This window comes from Emys orbicularis, chromosome 14 (assembly GCF_028017835.1).
Source record: "Emys orbicularis isolate rEmyOrb1 chromosome 14, rEmyOrb1.hap1, whole genome shotgun sequence".
Taxonomy (NCBI): Eukaryota; Metazoa; Chordata; order Testudines; family Emydidae; genus Emys; species Emys orbicularis.
Window position 1 is genome coordinate 40,826,134 of NC_088696.1, and position 24,909 is coordinate 40,851,042.

General features: G+C 61.7%; 1 protein-coding gene across 1 annotated transcript; it reads left to right on the forward strand.

The window, feature by feature from the left end:
* Window positions 1-444: 444 nt before the first annotated feature.
* On the forward strand, window positions 445-24,544 carry EXOC3L1 (exocyst complex component 3 like 1). The gene is made up of 13 exons (XM_065416460.1): window positions 445-490; window positions 2,274-2,434; window positions 8,378-8,597; window positions 9,322-10,000; window positions 10,194-10,311; window positions 13,018-13,143; window positions 13,928-14,028; window positions 14,996-15,106; window positions 15,439-15,580; window positions 17,304-17,426; window positions 18,648-18,803; window positions 20,767-20,891; window positions 23,463-24,544. The coding sequence occupies exons 1-13, from the start codon at window positions 445-447 to the stop codon at window positions 23,647-23,649; spliced, it is 2,295 nt and encodes a 764-aa protein (XP_065272532.1). The 3' UTR covers window positions 23,650-24,544.
* Window positions 24,545-24,909: the final 365 nt, after the last annotated feature.

Genomic DNA, 24,909 nt, shown 5'->3' on the forward strand with positions numbered 1-24,909 from the left:
ACAGGTGCACATGGTACATGACGGGAAACACACCTCTGCAAAGGCAGCCACAACACCCTGCACACCCAGACATGCACACACAGCCAAGCACACGTGGTGTGCACACCCACCGCCATGCGCACATGACAGGCACACATTGCCATGCAAAGACATGTACGCCCAGACATGCACACACAGGCATGCACAAACAGCTATGCACACAAGTACGCACCCAGAGAGACACTGTGCATGGAACGATTTACATTCACAAAGAGTGAAAAATGTCAAGAGCATTAGCTGCCTCCCCCTTCCCCGCTCCCCCCCTCCGACATCCTGAGTGTGTCTGCAGTAACACAATGAGCCCCTGAGGAGCTGTGAGTGGAATCACTGAAGGAAACTGCTGGCTGTGCTTCCTCTCTTCAGCCCAGCCCTGTCCTCTGAACCCTGCACACAGCGGCTGGAGCCATGGGCATGTCTGCAGAGCAGGAGGAGGACTCCCGCAGCCCCAGAGGTAATGAGAACTGCAGCTCGAGGGAGGGCAGCGGGGCGCAGGGCTCACGCAGGGACCGGGGTGACTCCCTGCACTGGGGTGAAGCCTGGCTCCAAGTCTGGGGGGGTTCTCAGTCATCTGTCCCTGGCCAGGATCCTTTCACATCCAGGGTGGGGTGGGCTCTCCTGCCCCTTTGCAGTGAGGATGGGGGTGATCCCCTGCCCCTGGGGGGGGGTACATCTCCCCTGCCGGCCAGCTGGGTACGTTTAGGATCGCTGCCTGTGCCCTGGCCTTGGGAAGAGAGTGATGGAATGGGGCGGGGGGCTTATATGGCAAAGCATCTGTTCCTACAGTGCAGTGTTGAGGCGCTAGGCCAGTGTTATTTAAATGTCCCAGGACTGGGGCTCCCCTGGGAAGCGACTCCACAGCCCGGCGTCCCCTCACTGGCAAGCAGCTTTCCTCAGTAGCCAGCCTGCGTCCTCCCTTCCCGTCATCCCCTTGCCCCTAATCACAGCCCCGCGACCCTGTGAATAACCCTCGGCCTGCGCGGCGCTCCCACCCGGCAGCAAGCTGCAGCCACCTCTGCCCCGTGTTAGCCGGTTTGTCCCAAAGCTCTTTCGCTTTCCTCACAAATCCATCTCCTCCTGCCCCCAGGCCCTTGGGCTGCCATTCTCCCAGTCTCCTGGGCCAGAACCCAGCCCCGGGGAGCCCTGCCGCTAGGCGTGGGCACCGTGTCAATAACTACTGACAATCCCACAGCTGCTGCGCGGGGGCAGCTGCTGGCGAATGGGGGGGCATGGAAGTGACGGCAGAGCCAGCACCGAGTCTGGGGAAGAAGAGGGCAGGTGCCAGGCAGGGTCCCCAGCTGGGGTTGTGCTGCTCCGCAGACGAGGGTGCTAGGACCTGGGGAGGGCTGCTCTGGTTCCCAGACCCCGTCTGAGTCAGGCACACAGAACCAGGGTCGTTAGGAGACACCCGGGGCCATGCGCCCTCCAACCTGCATCTAGGCCGGTTCGGGGAACCGCATTTCTCCCCCCCGGAGCTGGAGCTGAAGCTGGGGGTGGGCAGCGTTCAGGGCACACCTTGTTCCTAGCTCAGCTGAGCTGCCCCTCCCTGGCACAGGTGTTCAGGGGAGAGGCTATAACCGGCTGCTGGGGAGGCAGCGGTGGGCAATGCCAGGGGAGGGGCAGGCTCCATGCCCGGTGGGTAGGACTGGACTGACCCCAGCCTGCCGCGTTCCCTGCTTGGGCACTAAGTCCTTGCCAGCCGCGGCTGTATCTTTCCTGCTGAGTCACTGCCCTGCTCGCGGGCCCCTATCAGCGGCTCCCAGACGGCAAACCCCCGGCACGGGGCACCGCCACGCTCTGTGCAGCCATCACACGGAGAGCACGAGCTCTGGGGCAGCCTCGAGGGGCTGTGTGGAGTAGGGCTGTGCACACAGGCAGGCTGAAGGACAGCTGACAACTCCGTCTGGCTGTCCCCATGTGTATGTGTCCATCCCTCCTAGAGTGTGCCTGTCCACACGTGTGTCTGTCTGTCCCTGTCCCCTGCTGTGCGTCTTGCTGGCCTTACGCGCACTTTTCTAGGATTTTATAAGGTCTCTCACCATGGTGGTAGCTGAGCGCTCGTGTGTGTCTGCCTGTCTGTCCCTGTCCCCATGTCCGTGTGTACAGGCGGGTGTACGTTCACACCGTGCTTCCTGCGCCTCCGTCCTGGGGAAGCAGCTGGAGTGGAAATGCTCTTCCTGTCTGCGAAGGAGACGCTGCCTCCGCTTTGTTTTCTTAACGGATAACGTTGCCCCTAGATGCGGAATGGCCAGAAGCGGAGAAGGCTGAGAAGTTAGCAAGAGGAGCTGCTTTGAAATGGGCCTCGGGGGTGTTTTACCGCCCGGACAAGTTGGAGGGTCTGGGACACTACCGGAGCCGGGAGGCCCAGCGGAACATCTCGATCCAGTCCCGGCTAAAGGTGGGTGCTCATTGCAGGGGGCCTCCTAAGGCCTGGGATTCCTTGGCCAGGGGAGCGTATGCCATTTTCTAACACTTCGTCCATTCGAAACCTATTTTCAGCTGGTGCTGTGCAGGGTAGGTGGGAATTGTTCGCGTAGGGAGCCCAGAAACATACCGGAGCCATTTCCCAGCATGAAAACACGCCAGGACCCTGCTCGGCTGTCCCAGAACCCAGCCCTGGGCTTTTTCTGGTTCTTTCAGGAAACTTGCCTTTAGTGTGAGAAACTGCAGGCCTAGAGTCAGCGGCATTTTGGGAAGGAGCCGAGGCTTGTGGGAAAAGGCTGGAACCTCTCCCCGTCACACCAAGGGCAGGCTGCAGGGATAGCATTGAGCTGGGGCCATGTCTGCCCCAAATCACAATGACCCTACAGAGGCCGAGGCGTTCTGATCACATGCCCATGACTTGACTTCCTGGCCTGTGAGCTCAACTTTTCAATGTAAAAAGGGGGGGGAGGGGCTTAACTGACCCATAAGCCTCACTCCCACCACCAGCTCGAGTGGAGACCCGAGCTTCGTGCCCGGGCCCAGGCAGCGGGGCTCACAGCACTTCCTGTGCTGGGGCAGCGGGTGAGGGGGATGTAGCTGCTGTTCTCGGAGACGATCTCCTGGCTGGACTGGGCCTAATGTCTAAACCCAGGAGCCATGCGGAGGAGAGTGGGTACGGAACGGTGCCGCCACGCACGGCAAACTCCCCTGGGGCCACGGTGGCTGTGGCTGCGACGTGCACCTCACGATTAACATCCAAAGGGGGCAGCCTCCTCCCCAGCCCCCACCTACACATCCCCCCCCATGGACATACCCCTCCCTCGCATTACCGCATCCACCTGCCCCTCCCCTGGTATTACTCCCGCCCACCCTGCACCCACCCACCCCTCCCCCGGTATTACACGGACCCTTCCTGTGCCAACCTGCCCCTCCCCCAGTATTATGCCCACCACCCCACAACTGCTGCCACACCAGTATTACTCCCATGCTCCCCACACCCACATTATACTCCCACTCCCAGTTACCATCAAGAAGTCCCTGGATCAGAGAGTAATTATGGGTTGGCAGGGGTCTGGAGGGGCTGTGTAGGAAGGGGTTAGGGGAGTGGGGCAGTCTGGAGGGGCTGTGTAGGGTGGGGCTAGGGGAGTGAGGGGGCTCTGGAGGGCCTGTGTAGGGTGGGGTTAGGGGAGAGGGTCTGGGGGGGCCGTGTAGGGTGGTGTTAGGGGAGTAAGGGGGTCTGGAGGGGTTGTGTAGGGTGGGGTTAGGGGAGTGGGGGGGTCTGGAGGAGCTGTGTAGGGAGGAGTTAGGGGACTGAGGGGTGTGTGGAGAGGCTGTGTAGGGTGGGGTCAGGGGAGTGGGGGGATCTGGAGGGGCTGTGTAAGGTGGAGTTAGGGGAGTGGGGGGATCTGGAGGGGCTGTGTAAGGTGGAGTTAGGGGAGTGGGGGGATCTGGAGGGGCTGTGTAGGGTGGGATGAGGGGGGTGTGGAGAGGCTGTATAGGGTGGGGTCAGGGGAGTGGGATCTCAAGGGGCTGTGTAGGGTGGGGTTAGGGGAGTGGGGGAGTCTGGAGGGGTTATGTAGGGTGGGGCTAGGGGAGTGAGGGGGTCTGGAGGGGCTGTGTAGGGTGGGGTTAGGGGAGTGAGGGGGTCTGGAGGGGCTGTGTAGGGTGGGGATAGGGGAGTGAGGGGGTCTGGAGGGACTGTGTAGGGTGGGGCTAGGGGAGTGAGGGGGTCTGGAGGGACTGTGTAGGGTGGGGCTAGGGGAGTAGGGAGGTCTGGAGGGGCTGTGTAGGGTAGTGTTAGGGGAGAGGGTCTGGGGGGGCTGTGTAGGGTGGTGTTAGGGGAGTAAGGGGGTCTGGAGGGGTTGTGTAGGGTGGGGTTAGGGGAGAGGGTCTGGAGGGGCTGTGTAGGGTGGGGCTAGGGGAGTGAGGGGGCTCTGGAGGGCCTGTGTAGGGTGGGGTTAGGGGAGAGGGTCTGGGGGGGCCGTGTAGGGTGGTGTTAGGGGAGTAAGGGGGTCTGGAGGGGTTGTGTAGGGTGGGGTTAGGGGAGTGGGGGGGTCTGGAGGAGCTGTGTAGGGAGGAGTTAGGGGAGTGAGGGGTGTGTGGAGAGGCTGTGTAGGGTGGGGCTAGGGGAGTGAGGGGGTCTGGAGGGACTGTGTAGGGTGGGGCTAGGGGAGTAGGGAGGTCTGGAGGGGCTGTGTAGGGTGGTGTTAGGGGAGAGGGTCTGGGGGGGCTGTGTAGGGTGGTGTTAGGGGAGTAAGGGGGTCTGGAGGGGTTGTGTAGGGTGGGGTTAGGGGAGTGGGGGGTCTGGAGGGGCTGTGTAGGGTGGGGTTAGGGGAGAGGGTCTGGAGGGGCTGTGTAGGGTGGGGTTAGGGGAGTGGGGGAGTCTGGAGGGGCTGTGTAGGGTGGGGCTAGGGGAGTGAGGGGGCTCTGGAGGGCCTGTGTAGGGTGGGGTTAGGGGAGAGGGTCTGGGGGGGCCGTGTAGGGTGGTGTTAGGGGAGTAAGGGGGTCTGGAGGGGTTGTGTAGGGTGGGGTTAGGGGAGTGGGGGGGTCTGGAGGAGCTGTGTAGGGAGGAGTTAGGGGAGTGAGGGGTGTGTGGAGAGGCTGTGTAGGGTGGGGTCAGGGGAGTGGGGGGATCTGGAGGGGCTGTGTAAGGTGGAGTTAGGGGAGTGGGGGGATCTGGAGGGGCTGTGTAGGGTGGGGTGAGGGGGGTGTGGAGAGGCTGTGTAGGGTGGGGTCAGGGGAGTGGGATCTCAAGGGGCTGTGTAGGGTGGGGTTAGGGGAGTGGGGGAGTCTGGAGGGGTTATGTAGGGTGGGGCTAGGGGAGTGAGGGGGTCTGGAGGGGCTGTGTAGGGTGGGGTTAGGGGAGTGAGGGGGTCTGGAGGGGCTGTGTAGGGTGGGGATAGGGGAGTGAGGGGGTCTGGAGGGACTGTGTAGGGTGGGGCTAGGGGAGTGAGGGGGTCTGGAGGGACTGTGTAGGGTGGGGCTAGGGGAGTAGGGAGGTCTGGAGGGGCTGTGTAGGGTGGTGTTAGGGGAGAGGGTCTGGGGGGGCTGTGTAGGGTGGTGTTAGGGGAGTAAGGGGGTCTGGAGGGGTTATGTAGGGTGGGGCTAGGGGAGTGAGGGGGTCTGGAGGGGCTGTGTAGGGTGGGGTTAGGGGAGTGAGGGGGTCTGGAGGGGCTGTGTAGGGTGGGGATAGGGGAGTAAGGGGGTCTGGAGGGGTTGTGTAGGGTGGAGTTAGGGGAGTGAGGGGTGTGTGGAGAGGCTGTGTAGGGTGGGGTCAGAGGAGTGGGGGGATCTGGAGGGGCTGTGTGTAGGGTGGGGCTGGGGGAGTGAGGGGGTCTGGAGGGGCTGTGTAGGGTGGTGGTAGGAGAGTAAGGGGGTCTGGAGGGGTTGTGTAGGGTGGGGTTAGGGGAGTGAGGGGGGTCTGGAGGGGCTGTGTGTAGGGTGGGGCTGGTGGACTGAGGGGGTCTGGAGGGGCTGTGTAGGGTGGCGTTAGGGGAGTGGGGGGGTCTGGAGGAGCTGTGTAGGGAGGGGTTAGGGGAGTGAGGGGGTCTGGAGGGGCTGTGTAGGGTGGGGTTAGGGGAGAGGGTCTGGGGGGCTGTGTAGGATGGGGTGAGGGGAGTGAGGGGGGTCTGGAGAGGCTGTGTAGGGAGGGGTGAGGGGAGTGATGGGGTCTGGGGGGCTATGTAGGGTGGGGCTAGGGGAGTGAGGGGGGTCTGGAGAGGCTGTGTAGGGTGGGGTGAGGGGAGTGATGGGGTCTGGGGGGCTATGTAGGGTGGGGCTAGGGGAGTGAGGAGTCTGGAGGGGCTGTGTAGGGTGGGGTTAGAGGAGTGGGGGATCTGGAGGGGCTGTGTAGGGTGGGGTTAGGAGAGTGATGGGGTCTGGAGGGGCTGTGTAGGGTTGGGTGAGGGGAGTGGGGGTCTGGAGGGGCTGTGTAGGGTGGGGTGAGGGGAGTGAGGGGGTCTGGTGGGGCTGTGTAGGGTGGAGTTAGGGGAGTGGGGGGGTCTGGAGGGGCTCTGTATGGTGGGGTGAGGGGAGTGAGGGGGTCTGGTGGGGCTGTGTAGGGTGTGGTAAGGGGACTGAGGGGGTCTGGAGGGGCTGTGTAGGGAGGGGTTAGGAGAGTGGGGGGGGGTCTTGAGGGGCTGTGTAGGGTGGGGTTAGGAGAGTGGGGGGGTCTGGAGGAGCTGTGTAGGGAGGGATTAGGGGAGTGAGGGGGGGTCTGGAGAGGGTGCGTAGGGTGGGTTCAGGGGAGTGGCGGGATCTGGAGGGGCTGTGTAGGGTGGTGGTAGGAGAGTAAGGGGGTCTGGAGGGGTTGTGTAGGGTGGGGTTAGGGGAGAGGGTCTGGGGGGGCTGTGTAGGGTGGGGTGAGGGGAGTGGGGGGGTCTGGAGGAGCTGTGTAGGGAGGGGTTAGGGGAGTGAGGGGGGTCTGGAGAGGCTATGTAGGGTGGGGTCAGGGGAATGAGGGGGGTCTGGAGAGGCTGTGTAGGGTGTGGTCAGGGGAGTGATGAGGTCTGGGGGGCTGTGTTGGGTGGGGTTAGGAGAGTGAGGGGGTCTGGAGGGGCTGTGTAGGGTGGGGTGAGGGGAGTCAGGGGGTCTGGAGGGGCTGTATAGGGTGGGGTGAGGGGAGTGGGGGGTCTGGTGGGGCTGTGTAGGGTGTGGTTAGGGGAGTGGGGGGGTCTGGAGGGGCTGTGTATGGTGGGGTGAGGGGAGTGGGGGGGTCTGGAGGGGCTGTGTAGGGAGGCATCAGGGGAGTGGGGGGATCTGGAGGGGCTGTGTAGGGTGGGGTCGGGGGAGTGAGGGGGGTCTGGAGGGGCTGTGTGTAGGGTGGGGCTGGGGGAGTGAGGGGGTCTGGAGGGGCTGTGTAGGGTGGGGTGAGGGGAGTGGAGGGTCCGGAGGGTCTGTGAAGAGTGGGGTGAGGGGAGTGAGCGGGTCTGGAGGGGTTGTGTAGGGTGGGGCTAGGGGAGGGGGGTCTGGAGGGGCTGTGTAGGGAGGGGTTAGGGGAGCGCGGGGGTCTGAAGGGGCTGTGTAGGGTGGGGCTAGGGGAGTGAGGGGCTGTGTAGGGGCTGTGTAGGGTGGGGTGAGGGGAGTGAGGGGTTCTGCAGGGCCTGTGTAGGGTGGGGCTGGGGTAGTAGGGGGGTCTGGAGGGGCTATGTAGGGTGGGGTTAGGGGAGGGGGGTCTGGAGGGGCTGTGTAGGGTGGGGTTAGGGGAGTGGGGGGGGATCTGGAGGGGCTGTGTAGGGAGGGGTTAGGGGAGTGGGGGATCTGGAGGGGCTGTGTAGGGTGGGGTTAGGGGAGTCGGGGGGGTCTGGAGGGGCTGTGTAGGGTGGGGTTAGGGGGAGTGAGGGTCTGGAGGGGCTGTGTAGGGAGGGGTTAGGGGAGTGGGGGATCTGGAGGGGCTGTGTAGATGGGGTTAGGAGAGTAGGGGGGTCTGGAGGGGCTGTGTAGGGTGGGGTGAGGGGAGTGGGGGCGTCTGGAGGGGCTGTGTAGGGTGGGGCTAGGGGAGTGGGGGGGTCTGGAGGGGCTGTTTAGGGTGTGGTTAGGGGAGTGGGGGATCTGGAGGGGCTGTGTAGGGTGGGGCTAGGGGAGTGAGGGGGTGTGGAGGGGTTGTGTAGGGTGGGGCTGGGGGACAAGGAGGGTCTGGAGGGGCTGTGTAGGGTGGGGCTAGGGGAGTGAGGGGGTCTGGAGGGGCTCTGTAGGATGGGGTGAGGGGAGGGGTGTGTGGAGGGGCTCTGTAGGGTGGGGTTAGGGGAGGGGGGTCTGGGGGACTGTGTAGGGTGGGGTTAGGGGACTTGAGGGAGTGAGGGGCTCTGGAGGGGCTGTGTGTAGGGTAGGGCTGGGGGAGCGTGGTGGGGGTGGGTTGGTTCTCCCCATATCTCTGGGGCTGGGCATCGCTCACCGTCCCTGCCCTGTGTGTTGCCAGTCGACCGTGCAGTCGCACCTAGAGGGGGTGAGCTCGGGGCTGGAGCAGCTGCGCTCGGCGGCAGGGGACGTGCGGAGCGTGCGCCGGGACCTCTGTGCCGTGCGATGGCACCTGCTGGGCAGTGCCGAGGGCTTCCAGAGGCTGGCGCCGCTGCGGGCTGTGGTGACGGAGCACGCGCAGCTGGCTGCCGTCGTGCGGGCGCTGCCCCAGCTCTCCTCAGGTAAGGGGCAGCGAGCCAGGCCTCAGCGTGCCCTGGTGTGCGGCCCGGCTGCCCTGCCGGCTTCGAGCCCCGCGGCTGGCTGAAGGAGCCAGGTCCCGGGACGCTGTCGGGCAGGGGCTGGAGGGAAGGCCCAGCCGTGCTCCTAACCGCAAGAGCAGCCAGCCCCACGAGGGCATCCCCAGCCCCGAGGCTTCCCAGGGCTCCGCAGTCACCCCACTACGGCGTAAGCCTGGCTATGCCCCGTAGCCACGTGGTCCCCAGCAGACGGACGCAGGTCTATGAACAAGGTCCCCGTTGGCAGGGAGAGGGGCGTGGGCACAGCGGGCGCCTGCCAGGGGCACGTCCTGCTCCCATAGAGCCCCAGGCAGTCTGGGCCCTTTTGGCCAAGCACGTCCTGGGAGCGCAGCTGCCTGTCTGGCGACAGTAGGACCCAGGCTTTCTAGCCAGGAGCTCCCTGCTCAGGGACTGCCAGTCCTGTCCTGTGCCCAGCCCACCACCTGAGCAGCTGCCCAGCGTGGTGCAGGCACAGGCAGGCAGCTCACACTGCCTGTGGGGGGCCGCAGGAGGTTTCCAGGGGGCCTGCTCAGAGGGTGTCTCTCCTCCTCGCCTGCGCTGCGCGTGGGATCCCGTGTTCCCGGTGCTGGGCCCTGCTGCTGTCCGTGCAGGGCAGCCGGGTGCCGGCTCCCGTGGGGTCCAGGCTGTTGGATCTCTCCTCTCCACACAGTACACGAGCTCCTTGCCCACTCCCTCCGTCTCCTCCACGGCCAGCAGCTCCTGGAGGCCCACGCCGGGCTCATGGCGCTGGAGCGCCTGCGGGACGACATCTCCTCCCAGCTGCACGGCAGCAGCAGCCTCCCGAGCGACCAGGCCCTGGGCGTGGTGGAGTCCTTCTTCGGTGGCCTGCAGGAGCTGAGCGACACACTGGCCCAGCAGCTGTGGCGTGTCGTGGGCGGCGGCGTGAGGCTGGTGCAGGAGGACCCGGCCCTCTTCGTCTCTGCCGTGCGGATCATTGAGAGAGAAGAGAGTGTCGATGATGCCCTGCTGCTGGGTCCCCATGCCCACCGCTTCCCTGCCCCTGGGCGCCCCAAAGCCTGGAGGCAGCGGTTCTACCAGGTCATTCAGGAGACCATCGCTGCTGCCCACTTCAAGGCCGCTCACGTGGACCTGAAGGGCCCGGGACTGGGCCGGCACCTGGCCACGCTGCAGAGCGACATCCTGGCAGAGCTGCGTGTGGTGAAAGACCTGATGGTGCAGTGCTGCCCGCCTCACTACGACATCCTCAGCATCTGCACCCGCATGTACCACCGGGGCCTCTCCGACCACCTGCAGGACATCCTCAGCAGGGACCTGGACAAGCAAGAGATCTTCATGCTCCTCAGCTGGGTTCTGCATGTGTACCAGAGGTCAGTGCCAGGCCGGGGGGGGAGCTCGGGGTGTGTGTGAGGAGCCCTGGGCTGGCGGAGAGTGTGTGTGTGGGGGGGTGGGTGTGTGTGTGCGCGCGCACACCCGTGGGCATGTGGAAGTTCGATTTGGAAGTCATCCATCCGCCTGGAGCACGTGGTGTTACTCACTGGCTCCTCTTGTTCCTACCCGCAGCCCGGAAATGATGGGTCACCCAGACCTTCTCCCCGAGGTGGACGTGTCAACTCTGGCCCCCCTGGTGTCGCCAGAGGTGGTGGAGCAGATGGAAAGGAAATACGTGGGGAAAGTCAAGGTGAGTGAGCTAAGGAGGATGTGCTAGCAAGCGTCCCACGCCGGGCTGGAGTTACCCATTTCGGGGAAGGGGTGGCGAGGGCCCAGCAAAATCTGAGAGTCAAGCCATGACAGTGTGTCTCTCTCCCCCCCCCCCCCCCCATGCCACACACACAGCGCTGCGTGCTCTGCTGGGCCCCTCCTCCCCCGTCCATTCGCCCTCTGCCCCGTGCCAAGCTCCCTGCAGTGGCGGGGCCAGGAAGAGCCCATTCCGCTGCCCCCAGGTTCAGCTGTGTTAATATCAGTCTTAGACAGCCAGGGCCGGCTCCAGCATTTCTGCCGCCCAAAGCGCAAAAAAAAAAAAAAAAAAAGCCGCGATCGGCGGCGGCAGTTCAGCGGCAGGTCCTTCGCTCCTAGAGGGAGTGAGGGACCTGCCGCCCCCGAATTGCCGCAGGTGCCGCCCCTCTCCCTTGGCCGCCCCAAGCACCTGCTTGTTAAGCTGGTGCCTGGAGCCAGCCCTGTAGACAGCGTTACACAAGGCTCGGGGGCTGGCACTCAGAGACCTCGGCCAGCTTAGTCCCATGGCAAACTCAGCAGTAACAACCATTGTAACCCTTGGTTAAAGGTCCAGCCGAGAAGGAAAGGTGGGAAGATGGGAATAACTGTCCTTCCGGGGCAAAGAGCAGAAGTTAGTAGGGACGGGCTGGAGCTATTGCTGCTGCTGCTGCTGGTAAAGTCCAGTCCTGTTTGCGAGATGACAAAGCAAGACACACACAAGGGGAGAGGACAGAACAGCGAAGAGAGAAAATGCAGCATCTGTCTCTGGTGCCGATTCTCACTGGTAGCCTGGCTGCTGGAGAAACACGGGCCCAGCCCATGGGCCGATCAGCCGCTCCAAGAGCTGGCAAGCTTGTACCAGTGTCGGGCTGTGCAGGGCTTTGCTTTTACCTGCCTCGCTGGTCCCCGGCTAACAGCAGTGTTGCAAACTATACCGTGTCGGCCGGCTAAGCCAGACTCTTATTGGACAGAAGGGAAAAGGAGAGCGGTAGGGAAGAGGAAAGACAAGAGGGAAGGAAAAGGACACCTTGAGGAGTGGGGGTGACAAAGTCTCACCTCCCAGCTGGTGTTGGGGATTGATCTGGGTCCCTCCCTCTGGCCCGGTCAGGTCAGGACCTCTGGCACAATGACGTCACGATGAATCCCGGGGGCCCAGGAGACAGCAGGGGTGGCAGCCATGATGGTGAAGCCCACTCCCTCCATTTCTTTCTGTTGCCAGCTTCCCCCCAGCGTCTTTCGGAGGCCCCCAAGGGAGCAGTGGATGGAACAGCCCAGCCCCTCATTATTCTGTCCACTAATTAGGCTTCGTTTCCGACAAGCCCATTTTGGTTAATTGATTACCCGGATCTCTTGTTTACCAGGCCTGAGCACGACACGGGCCTTGAGTTCTCTGAGCCGGGTGCTTGGGTTGGGCGGCGTCAGGCTCCGGCTCGCTTTCACGCCGTTCCCCACCACCACGGGTTCTTGTGACCCTTCAGGAGGGTTCTGCCAGCTCCCAGCTAAGGCAAACGTGGAGTTTCCCCAGCAACTCTTGCTGCTGAGAGTTTTCCTCCTTAGTCTCCACCGTGGCCTCTTCCCCGGCTGCCCCCCGTGGGCACAGCCCCTCTGTCACTGCAGCCGTGCCCTGCTCCGGAACTGCTTCTGTGTCCTGCGTGCCCTGCCAGCCCATGGCCTCACTCCCCAGGCTGGAGCAACTGAGGGGGAACAGAGACAAATGCTGCTGCCCCCTGAGCCGCGCCAGCTAACGAACATGCCCCTGACCTTGCCTGCCCTGTGCCCGCTCCCTCCGCACCACGTCAGTGGGATGCCTTCCTTTCCCAGCACATGGTGGTGCTGCCTGGAGAGACAGACCTATCCACCAGCCTGAGCCGTCCTCTCATCTCTCCTGCTGTGCCCCCATCCCCTGGCTTCCCCCGTGGGCACAGGCCCCTGTGGTGGGAGATACCCTGGTGTTCCACTAGCGGGCGCTAGGGCACGCAGGGAGGCACATCTGCGAGCTCCGCCAGGGGTGGCCCCGGGAGGTTCGTGCCCTTCTGCTTTGAATCCAGCCGGGTGTCCCATGGGCATTGGCACCCAGACAGCGCCGGCTGTGAGGAGAGGCCTGTGCCAGCCGCCAGCCGTCGTCTCTGGGCTCAGGCTGCTCCACGCTTCCCCTAGGATGGCCCGGCCACCCTAGCTAGGGGTGCCAAGGCTGGGATCCCCTGGGCTGCCCTGCGCTGGCGCTCCAGGCCTGGCTCACCGCAGCCCTGCGCACCACTCCCTAGAACCGGGCAGGGAGTCCAATAGCGTCGAGTGAACGGCGCTGGGAGCCGGTTCTTGGCCCCAGGCATGGGGGCTCTGGGGAGGCAGTGCCGGGAGCGTAGCTGGACGTGGCTCCTGCCTGGAGCTTTTCCTCTAGCTCTGCAAACCAAGGCTTATAGGAAAGCAGATGAATTTGGAGGAGAGGGGGATGGGCCGTATCTCAGGAGCCCCTTGAGCAAATAATCCCAAATGTTCACCCTGACCCTGAGGGGGCAGCCCAGTATGCAGCCCCATCTCACTGCGCACATGTGTTTGTAGAGCGGCTCGGCGTTAAACATAAGCCCCGTTGCAATCTCAGCAGTAGGGCGGCTGTGGCCACCCCAGGGCGTTCAGAGCTCCCGTCTCACCTCTTCGTCCTCCCGTCGGGCAGGCCAGCGTGACTGAGTGGATGCGGCGCACGCTGGAGGTGGAGTTCAAGGAGTGGTTCCGAGAGGAGGAACCAGAAATGGATCATCTGGGCTTCTTCCAGTCTGCCCTGCCCATCATCGTCATGCAGGTGGGCAGGGCAGGGGGCTGGGAGTGCCCTGTGAGGGGGTCGGGCAGGGCATTGGGGCTGGGAATGCCCTGTGAGGCCAGGCAGGACAGGGCATTGGGGCTGGGAATGCCCTGTGAGGGGACGGGCGGGGCAGGACATTGGGGCTGGGAATGCCCTGTGAGGGGACGGGCGGGGCAGGGCATTGGGGCTGGGAATGCCCTGTGAGGCCAGGCAGGGCGGGGCAGGGGTCTGGCAGTGCCCTGTGAGGAGCTGGGCAGGGCACAGGGTGCTGCCCCCAGCCGTGGTTCATTACCCGAGCACTCTCGGCACGTCGGGTTTTCCGCCTGCAGAGCTGTTCTGTGCCTCGGGCCCGTATCGCTAGGGGTCACCTGTAACCCTGGGGCACCTGCTCCTCCGTCCATGCTCGTGCCCTAGACCTTGCACTGGGCTGGCCCGGTTCTGGGCTCCCCGGAGGACCTGCCTTTCCCCCCTCGGGAGGTGACTCTGCCCGGAGGGTCAGTCCTGCCGCTCCTGTACTGATTGGGCTGAGGGGTCTCCCCAGCGGTAGCTGGGGTGTGCTGGGCTAGGGAGGTTGCCCTCACGGCTTCTCAGATCCCTGGAGCACCAACCTGCCCTGCCCTGCCCTGCCTGGCACTGGGGCAGCACAGGAGCGAGGCCAGCCAGCCCAGAGCTGGGGGCTGAGGCGTCCAGCCTCACTGAGCAAGCAGCGCCGGAGCCCCGGCCAGGGACGTGGGGGGAGCCTACGGACAGGGCAGTGACCCCATGTCCTGCTCTCCCTGCCCAGATGCTGGATGAGAACATCCGGGTGGCCTCCCTGGTCACGGCCTCTCTGCAGCAGAAGGTTTACGCTATGGCCATGGACGAGCTGGAGGCCTTTCTGATCAGGTCAGTGGTGTCCTTGGGGTGCCCAGCCCCCCCCGCTTCCTGAGGCCGGCCTACCAGGGCAGGATGGCAAAGGCTGGCGGAATCCCGTGCCGCCCATCTCGGGGTGGGGGGGGGGGGCAGGCCAGGATACTGCCGTGTGTTGGAGCGCTGGGCCGTTCCAGGGTCGGGCACCCAGGGGCCGGGACCCCCTTTGGATCCTGTCCTCACTGAGCACTGAGCACTCCTTTCCTGGGTACTCAGCCCATGTCCCCCCAACCTCGCGCCTGGCTCCTATGGACCCTCCCCCTGGGTACCCCTCTGCAGCCCCTCGCCCTCCATGGGCCTTACAGCCCTGGGGGTAGGACCCCACCCCCCAGCTGTCTGCTCAGGCGCTGCTCTCGTTGGCCTCCTCCTGCAGGCACTATGTGGGGCACAGCAGGGACAGCCAGGCCGCTGCGTGGGAAGGGGGTCAGGGGAGCCCTAGGTGGGCCCCATGGCGTGCCCTGCCCCCCGAATGGGTGGGTGGGGCAGGGTGAGGCTGGGAATGAGGAAACGTGACCCTCGTAGTAGCGGGATACATCCCCCACCCCCTCCCCCAGCTCCCTGGGCTGCATCCTGCAGGGAGGCAACTGCTCAGCAGCGCTTGCTCCAGCTGATTCAGGATCGGGGCCCTGTGCTTCAGCCTGCCCAGCACCCGCCCCCCTGCACTGGGACACTCCACGCCAGGAGCTTCCAGACATCAGCACCACGGAGGCTGGAACGCCCAGGCTGAGCGCGGGCCAAGCCGTGCAATGCCCGACGGGCGCCAGGCTGATCTGCCCAGCCGCTGGGCTCCGTTTCACAGCCTCGCCCACCCAGGGAAGCCCGGGCCTTCCAGCGGCTGCTGCCAGGGGCAGAAGACTCCCATGGAGAGAGTCCCCGGTGCCCTCCAGCTCCAGGGCTGGTCCCCTCTCTGCCAACCCTCACGGTCCCATGTGCTGCATCCTAGGCTGCGAGAGGCCCTGGGGGACTGCGGGAAGGAGCACCAGAAGGACCGAGCCATGCCCAAGCATTACATCTCCTACCTGCTGGCCCTGCTCAACAACAACATGGCGCTGAGGTAACCTGGCAGGGGATTGGCAGCTCTTTCCCTACGACCCACTGCTTCCCCAGAGCACACGGCCCCCACACTGGGCACAGATCCCCCTCACTGCTACCCCAGAGCCCCCGCCCCCAAGGACACGAGACCCACTGATCCCCAAAGCCCCTGCACTCCCGTATTGGCTCTGACCCCTTCCCCAGAGCCCACGTCCCCACCATTAAGTCAGATTCCCGGCCCTCCACTCCCTGTTCCCCAGAGCTCCTCCCTCGCTTCCCCAGAGCCCATGCTCCCCTTCTCCCAGGCCGTCTGCCCCAGCTGTCCATCCCTCAGCTCCTTCTTTCTCCTTCCAGCTCGTCCATCTCCACTTTGCACCCCGGCAGTGCATCTCTTGCCAAGCCCGCTGAAATCCCCTCCTCCCTGAAGACTGCGCTGGACAGGACCCAGAAGAAAGCCTGCCGGCTGCTGCTGGAGGAGCTGCTGCTGGATTTGCAGGTACACATGTCCAAGAGGGGCTGCAGGGCTCCTGGAGCCAGGAATAGCATAGGGCCAAGAACTGATTCCCTGCAGGACCCCCCTGGAGACACCCCTGCTAGACAATGATTCCCTGTTTACAGCTCCATTTGGAGTTAGCCAGTTTTCAACCCGTTTAATGTGGGCCCTGTTAATGTTATATCATTCTAGTTTAGTCATCAAAACGTTATGCAGTACCACGTCAAACACCTCACAAAAGTCCAAGTATATTACGTCACCGCCATTACCTTCGTCAACCAAATGTGTAACCACATCAGCAAAAGAGCTCAAGTTAGTTTTGATAGGATCTATTTTCCATAAGCCCATTAATTACATTACCCTCCTTTCATTCTCTATTGAGTCCTGTATCAGCTGCTCTATTATCTTGCCTAGGAATTGATGGCAGACTATAGCAACCCAGGTCAGCCCCTTTACCCTTTTTAAAATAGGGCCCAACTATAGCTTTCTTCCAGTCTTCTGGAACGTTCCCACTGCTCCAAACTTACAGAAAATCAACATTAATGTGCTGCCCCACAGACCCGGCTAGGCTACGCTGTGAGGAGAGGCAGTCAACCAAGCCAAAAGGGATCCTTTTACATTTGTAGGACTTTATAAGGGAAAACTCCCATCTTGTACCAGGAGCATAAATAATATAGACTATTGCAAAGACTTACTACTTATACTACACCACAGGTTACCCACTCATTAACCTCCGTGAGCTCGTACGCGTTGTGCCGCTAGTACCAAATGCATTGTTGTCAACAAGAACAAAAGCGATTTCTTACCAATACCCTGTGTCACTTCAGAGAAGAATCAACTTTTTTCCTCTCCTTGGCTGTAAGTCCAGCTCCACTCTTGCTGTCCTGTTCTTTGGTCTCTTCGGCTTGAAGTGCTCTGTAGATTCGATATTCCTGTGGCAGGACCTCTTTCCACTGAGTTTATCCACAGGCGGGGGCTCTTCACCTCGCCGGCCCTCCCTTGTCCATTAGGCCCCTTTGAACTGTATCCGTCAATAGAAGTTCAAACAGTCCCTCTCTCCGTTCATGTCCTTTAGGGCCCTTGTGGGTGGGCTTCTCGTTTACTGCTTCCAGGATCGGTTTGCATGCAGCACAGCTTCCACCACTTCCATTTCCTTTCGTTTTCCCTTGATACTCTCTCTCCAGTGTGGCCGTAGATTTGATTTCCCTCTACGGCCCTGCTCTAATAGGGCTGCTCACGTACCCAGCTCTATTTCTTTCTGCTTCTTCCGACCTGAAACCTTTCCTCTTTTCCTTCTTTCCTCCTTCTCACGTCCCAGTTTCCTGCGTTTGTTCCCCTGTTATTTTATCACTTCCCCTCCTGCCCAGGTTCCGGTTCACCCGCTAGCTCAGCATCTCAAGGCGTCTCCTTCTCGAACAGCTTTTTCCAGCTGACCCTTTGGGTGGATTCCAAGCCCCCTCCCCAGCTCGAGCTGCCCTCGCCTTGGCTGTCTCTTTCCCCAGGGCAGCATTCTGTCCTGCTGCATCGCAGCTGCTAGTGCAGGGATGAGGGTTACTGCACTAACAGGCTAGCAAGCTCCTCGGCCAGCTCTTTAAAACTCTTGGACGCAAGTTATCTGGACCTGCTGTTTAACATCCCACTGAGATACTAGTGGAACAGGAGCGAGCCGATCTGCATGGGCTTGGAGCCTCCGCCTGACACCTTGTGGGTGCTGTGTATGTTTCAGCCCCTGTACGTGCAGCTGCCGTCCCGCAAGTGGCTGTCCGGGGCCCAGCTGGTGAACAGCATGTGCGAGGTGATCGACAAGTACATGAGAGACTTCTCCCACGTCAGGAACCCCGTCTTCACGGTACGGTGCTCCAGAGCTGCCGGGGGCCTCTCCTTGTAGAGCCATTGGTGTGGCTGGCTCCCCTTGGGGGGGTGCATGCTGTGCCCTGGGAGGGGCGTGGTGCTGAGCATTTGGCCCTGTGCCCATTGGTGGGGTGGGAGCAGGGCCAGTGGGACCCGGGGAGGCTGATGGGGGGGTCAGAGCAGTTGGTTTTCAGACTGGAGCTGCCCCTCTGCGGGGGCCGGGCGAGGTAGAACATTCCCGCGTCCTGGCTACTTTTCAAGGCGCAGGTGACAGTGGAGGCAGCAGCTCTCCGCAGGCAGGAGCAGCAGTGGCACAAGGGGTGGCCCCAGAGGGATGGGCTGGAGAGCAAGCCAGCCCCGCCCCCCCACCCTCAGACCCTGCCCCACGGGGCCCAGCCACTGGCGTGGGTAATGGAGTCAGCTGGCACAGCCCGGCCACGGGGAAGGGAGCAGGGCTGGAGAGTGAGAGCAAGGAGGCTGGGGGGAGCAGGGCGGGGCTGGAGAGAGGAGGGGAGACAGCGGGGGGGAGAGGGGGCAGAGCACTGGAATAACCTGCCCCAGCTGCTCCTGCCTGGCCCCAGCAGTGCCCGGCTGCCGGAGGGCTCTCTCCCCACGCCCCACAAATGCAGGCACGGATGCTGTCTGTAACCTTAAGGAGGCCGGCTGGGCTCCTGGCCTGTCCCGGCTGATGGGAAGATGGGGCTGGGGGGGGCCATATCTGTTATTGGACTAGCTTCTGGAAGTGAGCGAGACGAGCTCTCCAGCTCCCCAGAGCTCTTCGTCGGGTCTTCAGCTTTGGGAGACAGCTCGGTTCACTGCCAGGAGACACCCCCGGCGCTCAGCCGCCCGTTCCTGTCCCGAATCGCACCCCAGTGCTGCCGGCGCCACCCCCGGGGGTGCCCTATGCGCTCCTTCCCCCTCCTGCTGGGATCACCCTGCAGATTCTTCCCTCCCCCGTAGGCCACCCAGCCAAGCTGCCGTAGACACGTAGCCGGGCCCGCCCGCCCTCGTCACGCTCCCTCCTGCGGAGATGCCCAGGCTGCTGCGGTGCTGCCGAGCGGAGCCAGGGACTGCCGTGGCTCCCTGCCCTGTGCTGCCATGTTGCCCGGCAGGAATCCCACTCAGTCCACGTTATTCCGCTGTTTGGCTGCTGCTGGCTACGGTTGCCCCAGGTCCCCCCTCTCCCCATTGTGTCTCACTGTCTCCTGCCGGGGTCTAGTTCCTGCTGGCCGAGAGCGAGCACCTGGTCATGACTCACTACGTGCGGGCGCTCATGGAGAAGAAGATGGTGTGCCGGAGCGCCGAGGAGCGGAGCCAGCTCGCCACCCGGCTGCTCCAGGACGCCGCCCAGCTGCGGGAGCTTTTCCACAACCTGGTGAGGGAAGCTGCACTCCCAGAGACGCGAGGTCAGCCCTGTGGGTCGGTACCGCCGGTGGGCGGTCATGGCGGCCGGCTGAGGTGGAGGCAGACAGAAACGTTTCAGTCACACAGGGGGCGAGGGAGAGGGAATTGTCTGCTGCCGTCCCCAGTGGCAATTCATAGTCGTTCACGCTGGCAATGGGTGATCATGGGGCCAGGGAAAGCATGTGAGAACACCTCTCGCCTGGTGGATCTAGGACGGATCTAGGTGGGCAAACTACGGGCCGCAGGCTGAATCTGGCCCACCAGCCATTTTAATCCGGCCCTTGAGCTTCTGCTGGGGAGCGGGGTCTGGGGCTTGTCCCGCTCCGGCGCTCCAGCCGGGGAGCAGGGTTGGCTCCCGGAAGCAATGACATGGCCTCCCTCTGGCTCCTACGAGCTGCCCCCGCCCCAAGCGCCGCCCCCGCATCTCCCATTGGCCAGGAATCGTGGCCAATGGGAGCTGCAGGGGCGGTGCCTGTGGATGGGGCAGCGTGCAGAGCCGCCTGGCCGCGCCTCCACGTAGGAGCCGGAGAAGGGACATGCTGCTGCTTCCAGGAGCCACTTGAGGTAAGTGCCGCCCGGAGCCTGCACCCCTGAGCCTCCCTCCCGCCCCAACCCCCTGACCCAGCCCTGATCCCCTTCCCACCCTCCAAACCCCTCAGTCCCAGCCCGGAGCACCCTCCTGCACCCCAAACCCCTCATCCTCAGCCGCACCCCCAGCCGGCGCCCTCGCCCCCCCAACCCCTCATCCCCAGGCCCACCCCAGAGCCCGCACCCCCAGCCCCCCCGCACCCTATTCCCCCACCCCAGCCTGGAGCCCCCTCCCACACTCTGAACTCCTCATTTCTGGCCCCACCGCAGATCCCGCACCCCCAACCATAGCCCTCACCCCCTCCCGCACCCCAATCCCAATTTCGTGAGCGTTCATGGCCCCCATACAATTTCTAATCCCAGATGTGGCCCTCGGGTCAAAAACTTTGCCCAGCCCTGATCTAGGATGTGGGAGCCCCAAGTCCCTGCTCCATTGGCTACTGAAATATACAAAGTAACACAGCTGCAGCAGAGAGCTTGAGGCAGCCCTGCTCCAGAATATCCCATAGCCCCCTGGATAGGGCACTCCTGCAACCTGGCAGACCCCAGTTCAAACCCCTCCTGGGGGAACTGAAACTGGCTCTCCCATGTGCGAGGGGAGCATGCTACCCACCGGGCCTAAGCTGATACGGCCGCCTCTGGCCGCCGCCTCCTCCGGCTGTTTTGTGACGCGCGTCCTGCTTTCCTTTGCCTTTTATCAAAATGCCCAAAATCGAAACCAGTTTTTCTCAGCGGGTCGAAACGTTGCCTTTCGACATGCCTGGAACCTTTCCATCGGTTCGGTTCGGTCGAAACTCTTCGGTGACCGTGACACAGATTCACGAATCCAAACCTGCGTTGTTCGGCCGCGAACCGTTTTGCCCAGCTCAGGTTAGGTGGTGCCCCTCTCAATGCTAGGCCGAGCCAAGCGCTGGCTGCCGGAGTTTGGATCGCCCCTCTCTTAGGCCTGGGGGGGGGTCAGGCGTGGGCACATCAGCCCAGAGGGTGCTGGAGGATTCTCTGCACCTTGAGGTCTTTAAACCACAAGCTGAGGACTTCAATAGCTCAGACATAGGTCAGGGGTTTGTTACAGGAGTGGGTGGGTGAGGTTCTGTGGCCTGCGTTGTGCAGGTCAGACTAGATGATCAGAATGGTCCCTTCTGACCTTAAAGTCTCTGAGTCTATGACAGACACTGAGCTGCACCTGTGGGCGTTGGGCCTGGCTGCTGAGCGTGTCTGGTGAGTTCTCTCCGGCCGGTGCTGCGGGCCAGCCTGCCAGCACAATGCTGCTCCACGGCTCCCTGGGGCGGCGCTGTGTGTCTGGCCTGCTCCTGACGCTCCCTGTGGTGGCTGGTTCCTTCCTGCAGGGCCTGGCCGAGAGCGAGCAGACCCTCGAGGTGATATTCGCCCTCCAGGAGCTCATCCGCCTCCAGGACCCGGCCTTGCTCAGCCTGGAGGTCCTGGGATTTATGACGAAATACCCCGACATCAGGTAGCAAACCCAGCGCGGCGGGAAAGGCCCGTTACACGGGGGGCCATGGGGAGGTCCTGCCCTGCCAGGCTGTCTCCCGTGTAAGCCTGAACCCCCACCCCATGGCATGCGTCTGGAGCACCTCTCCAGAGGTATTCGCAATCCTGTTCATCCCCGATAGCCACGGGGCAGAGCTCTTAGGCACTGCAAGGGCCGGGCCGGCTGGCGCTGGCCGCTCCACCCAGGCTCGCCTGCGGGCAGCACAGAGGAGAGAGTCACCGAATCGGAGCGGCACAGACTGGCAGAGAGCAGCCCCTGGCTCCTGGGGAGATTGTTTCCCCGCCGCTGAGCCCAGCCCAGAGCCAGGTGCCCGTTGTGCGAGGATTTTCACAAGAGTTTGGTTTTATTTCCAAATGTTGAACTTTTGGGCTCCCCGCCCCCTTTTGTTCGTTTTGGCCACGGAGCGAGATAAAGCAATGACTGGTGGCCGGGGGTGGGGGGCGGTGGATCCCACCCTCTCTTTCCTTGTGCTACGCTCTGACTCTTCCAGCGGCAAGGGCGGTTTGAAAACTCCCAGCACGGCCAAACAAAACTGGAGGGAAAAAAAGAAAAGAAAAGACGTTTCCCTGAAGAGCCCCCACTCCTTCTTCTTTCATTCGCTTGTGCTCAGGGGCCAAAGGGCTGAAAGGAGAGAAGTGAAATGGCCAACATTCGATATTCCAAATCAGCCCAAACGAGAACATTTGGAAGAAAGAAAAAAGGGTTTTTTGCTTTTGAACAAAGTCTATTATTTAGCGACACATGCTCGAGCTTCGGTTTGTGGCTTTGCTGGCCGGGCGCGTCTCAGCCTGCCCCAGCACACGGGACGCAGAAGGAGGGATGCAGCCGCATGACTAGGGCCTGACCAATTCATGGTCCATTTTGGTAAATTTCACGGTCAACCTTTCAAAACGCTTGAATTTCACGGTTTGAGATATTGACATTGTAAATTTCACAGTGTTTGTAACCATGGGGGGCCCGACCCAGAAGAGGGTCACGTGGGGGGGTTGCAAGGCTAGAGGGGGGGGGGGGTTGCAGTATTGCCACCTTTACTTCTGTGCTGCCTTTAGAATGGGCGGCTGGAGAGCAGCGGCTGCTGGCCAGGAACCCAGCTCTGAAGGCAGCACCGTTGCCAGCAGCAGCGGAGAAGTCAGGATGGCGATACCATCCCATGCCATCCTTACTTCTGTGCTGCTGCTGCTCGCAAAAACAACAAGGAGTCTGGTGGCACCTTAAAGACTAACAGATTTATTTGGGCATAAGCTTTCGTGGGTAAAAACCTCACGTCTTCAGATGCACAGAGTGACAGTTACAGATGCAGGCATTATATACTGACACCTGGAGAGCAGGGAGTTACTTCGCAAGTGGAGAACCAGTGTTGACAGGGCCAATTCAATCAGGGTGGATGTAGTCCACTCCCAATAATAGATGAGGAGGTGTCAATTCCAGGAGAGGAAAAGCTGCTTCTGTAATGAGCCAGCCACTCCCAGTCCCTATTCAAACCCAGATTAATGGTGTTGAATTTGCAAATGAATTTTAGTTCTGCTGTTTCTCTTTGAAGTCTGTTTCTGAAGTTTTTTTGTTCAACGATAGTGACTTTTAAATCTGTAATAGAATGACCAGGGAGATTGAAGTGTTCACTTACTGGCTTATGTATGTTACCATTCCTGATGTCCGATTTGTGTCCATTTATTCTTTTGCGGAGGGACTGTCCAGTTTGGCCAATGTACATGGCAGAGGGGCATTGCTGGCACATGATGGCATATATAACATTAGTGGATGTGCAGGTGAATGAGCCCTTGATGGTGTGGCTGATGTGGTTGGGTCCTCTGATGGTGTCGCCAGAGTAGATATGGGGACAGAGTAGGCAACGAGGTTTGCTACAGGGATTGGTTCCTGGGTTGGTGTTTCTGTGGTGTGGTGTGTAGTTGCTGCTGGCAGACGCTCTGGCTTCTGGGCTGGGTGCCTGGCCAGCAGCCACTGCTCTCCCGCTGCCCAGCTCTGAAGGCAGCACAGAAGTAAGGGTGGCAATACCACGGCCCCCCCACAATCAGGGCCAGATTTACACCTTATGCGCCCCTAGGTACAGCATCTTCAGCGCCCCCCCCCCCCCCCCACTGACCTTCGTGTTTTCCACAAAAACTGAAACTTTTAACCCACTTTTAACTTTTAGGCACCCCTAGAACGCTGGTGCCCCTAGGCACGTACCTACTGTGCCTTACTGGAAATCCGCCCTTGCCTACAGTAGCCAGATTTCACGAGGGAGACCAGATTTCATGATCCGTGGCATGTTTTTCACGGCCGTGAATTTTGTAGGTCCCTGCACAGGACACCTGGAGGAAAGAGACGATGCTGTGGGGTTCTCCCCTCAGTGCAGTACCCGTCACTCCAGGCTCTGCAGCGTGCTATCAGCCACTTCAGGGGGACCTCAGAGGTGTGTGGGCTTGAGAGGAGGTCCCACGTGTGAGCAGCGGGGGTGAGCCCCCGGGGCCGAGGAGGTAGCAGCAGGTAAGGGGTTCGGCGTCTCACTCTCTGCTTTCCTGTTCCCCACAGCGACGAGCACGTCTCCATCCTGCTGGATCTGCGGGGCGATGTCTCCAAGGAGGTCCGGAACGTGGTGCTGGAAATGATGGCGCAGAATCCACAGTCCCTGCCCGAAAACTACCAGCCCATCTTCAGCAACATCCTGGTCCCGGCTCCGGAGCTTCCCTTCTGCCTTCGCAAGAGCAAGTGTGCCTGAGACACGCATGCCGCAGCCTGGCTGTCTGCAGCCTGCCCTGGCCAGCGGTGTCTCCGAACGACGGACCTCTGAGAGGCCCTGGGTGGGGCTGGGCAGAGACGCTGGGTCTCTGCTGTGTGTGAGGGGCTGTCTGGGCTCCAGAGACGGGGCAGGGAAAGCCTGGGCATCAGCCCTGCTGTGCAGGGAGGAGAGGGGAGGCTTCCACACCCATTCCCCAGTGGCCGACACCTTGGCACCTGCTTTGCTGACGCCAGGGACCCTCAGCCCACTGATCCCCCTGGCCACGTAACCCTGGATGGGCTGAACCCAGCTGTAGGTCTGGCCCTAAACTGCTAAACCACCAGATTCAGCTCTGCCCATTCGGGTCTCCGGGCCTCTGCTCCGTGCTGCTTCCTAACTGCCCCCTCTGCTCAGCCCTCCCAGGGTATGTGCAGCCCAGAGCCTGCGGAGGGGACGGGCTAACCAAGGCAGGCAAGCGTGGCAGCATCACAGAGCTGGGGGAGCAGAAAGGGAATTTCCCCAGGATTCCTTCCCCAGGTCCAGCCACAACCGCCCCCTCCCATGCACCTGCCCAGGGCAGTCTGTTACCAAGCTGAGAGCAGGGCCTGACGGGTTCTAACTGGGCTGGGCAGAATTCAGTTACTGGTTGATCATTTTGACCGATAACATTGATGTTTAAGCATTTTTTTATTTTGATCTATTTAAATGTTCACTGCTGCAGAAAATGAGGGGGAGTCAGACAATGGAGGGATCAGACAATGGAGGGGTCAGACAATAATTATTTACTGACAATGGACATTGAGATTCCACAGGTTAAAGCTTTAATGCCGTTATAAGACAAACCATCAACATCCCATGTCAGAATATACCCAGTAAAGACCCTTCAATCAAACTCAAAGAAGAACTTCAGCAGCGTTGTTCTTCCTTTGCCGATCGGTGCATTTCTGTGATTATCAAGGGAAATATTTTTCACTGGGGTGGGGGGCAGTGAAATCAACGTGTACTGACATTTACCAATTCAAATCGATTCCTTCCCGGCCTAGTTATAACACAGACAAATCCAAACTGTCTTGCAACTAAAGTTGCCAACTTTGTAATATTTAAATCAGACACTCCAGCTGGAGTGCCGGAACCTCCCCTGCCCCGCCTCTTCCCTGAGGCCCCGCCCCTGCCCCACCTCTTTTCCCCAAGGCCCCACCCCCTTCACTTCTCTTCCTCCGTCGCTCACTGCTATTCCCCTGCCCGGGATCATGGGAACTG

Excerpts from the sequence above, each read along its gene's own strand:
- EXOC3L1 (XM_065416460.1), top strand. The coding sequence starts at position 445 with ATGGGCATGTCTGCAGAGCAGGAGGAGGACTCCCGCAGCCCCAGAG. Across the intron at positions 2,435-8,377 it reads CGATCCAGTCCCGGCTAAAG|TCGACCGTGCAGTCGCACCT; the intron begins GTGGGTGCTCAT and ends GTGTGTTGCCAG. Across the intron at positions 17,427-18,647 it reads TCAGGAACCCCGTCTTCACG|TTCCTGCTGGCCGAGAGCGA; the intron begins GTACGGTGCTCC and ends GCCGGGGTCTAG.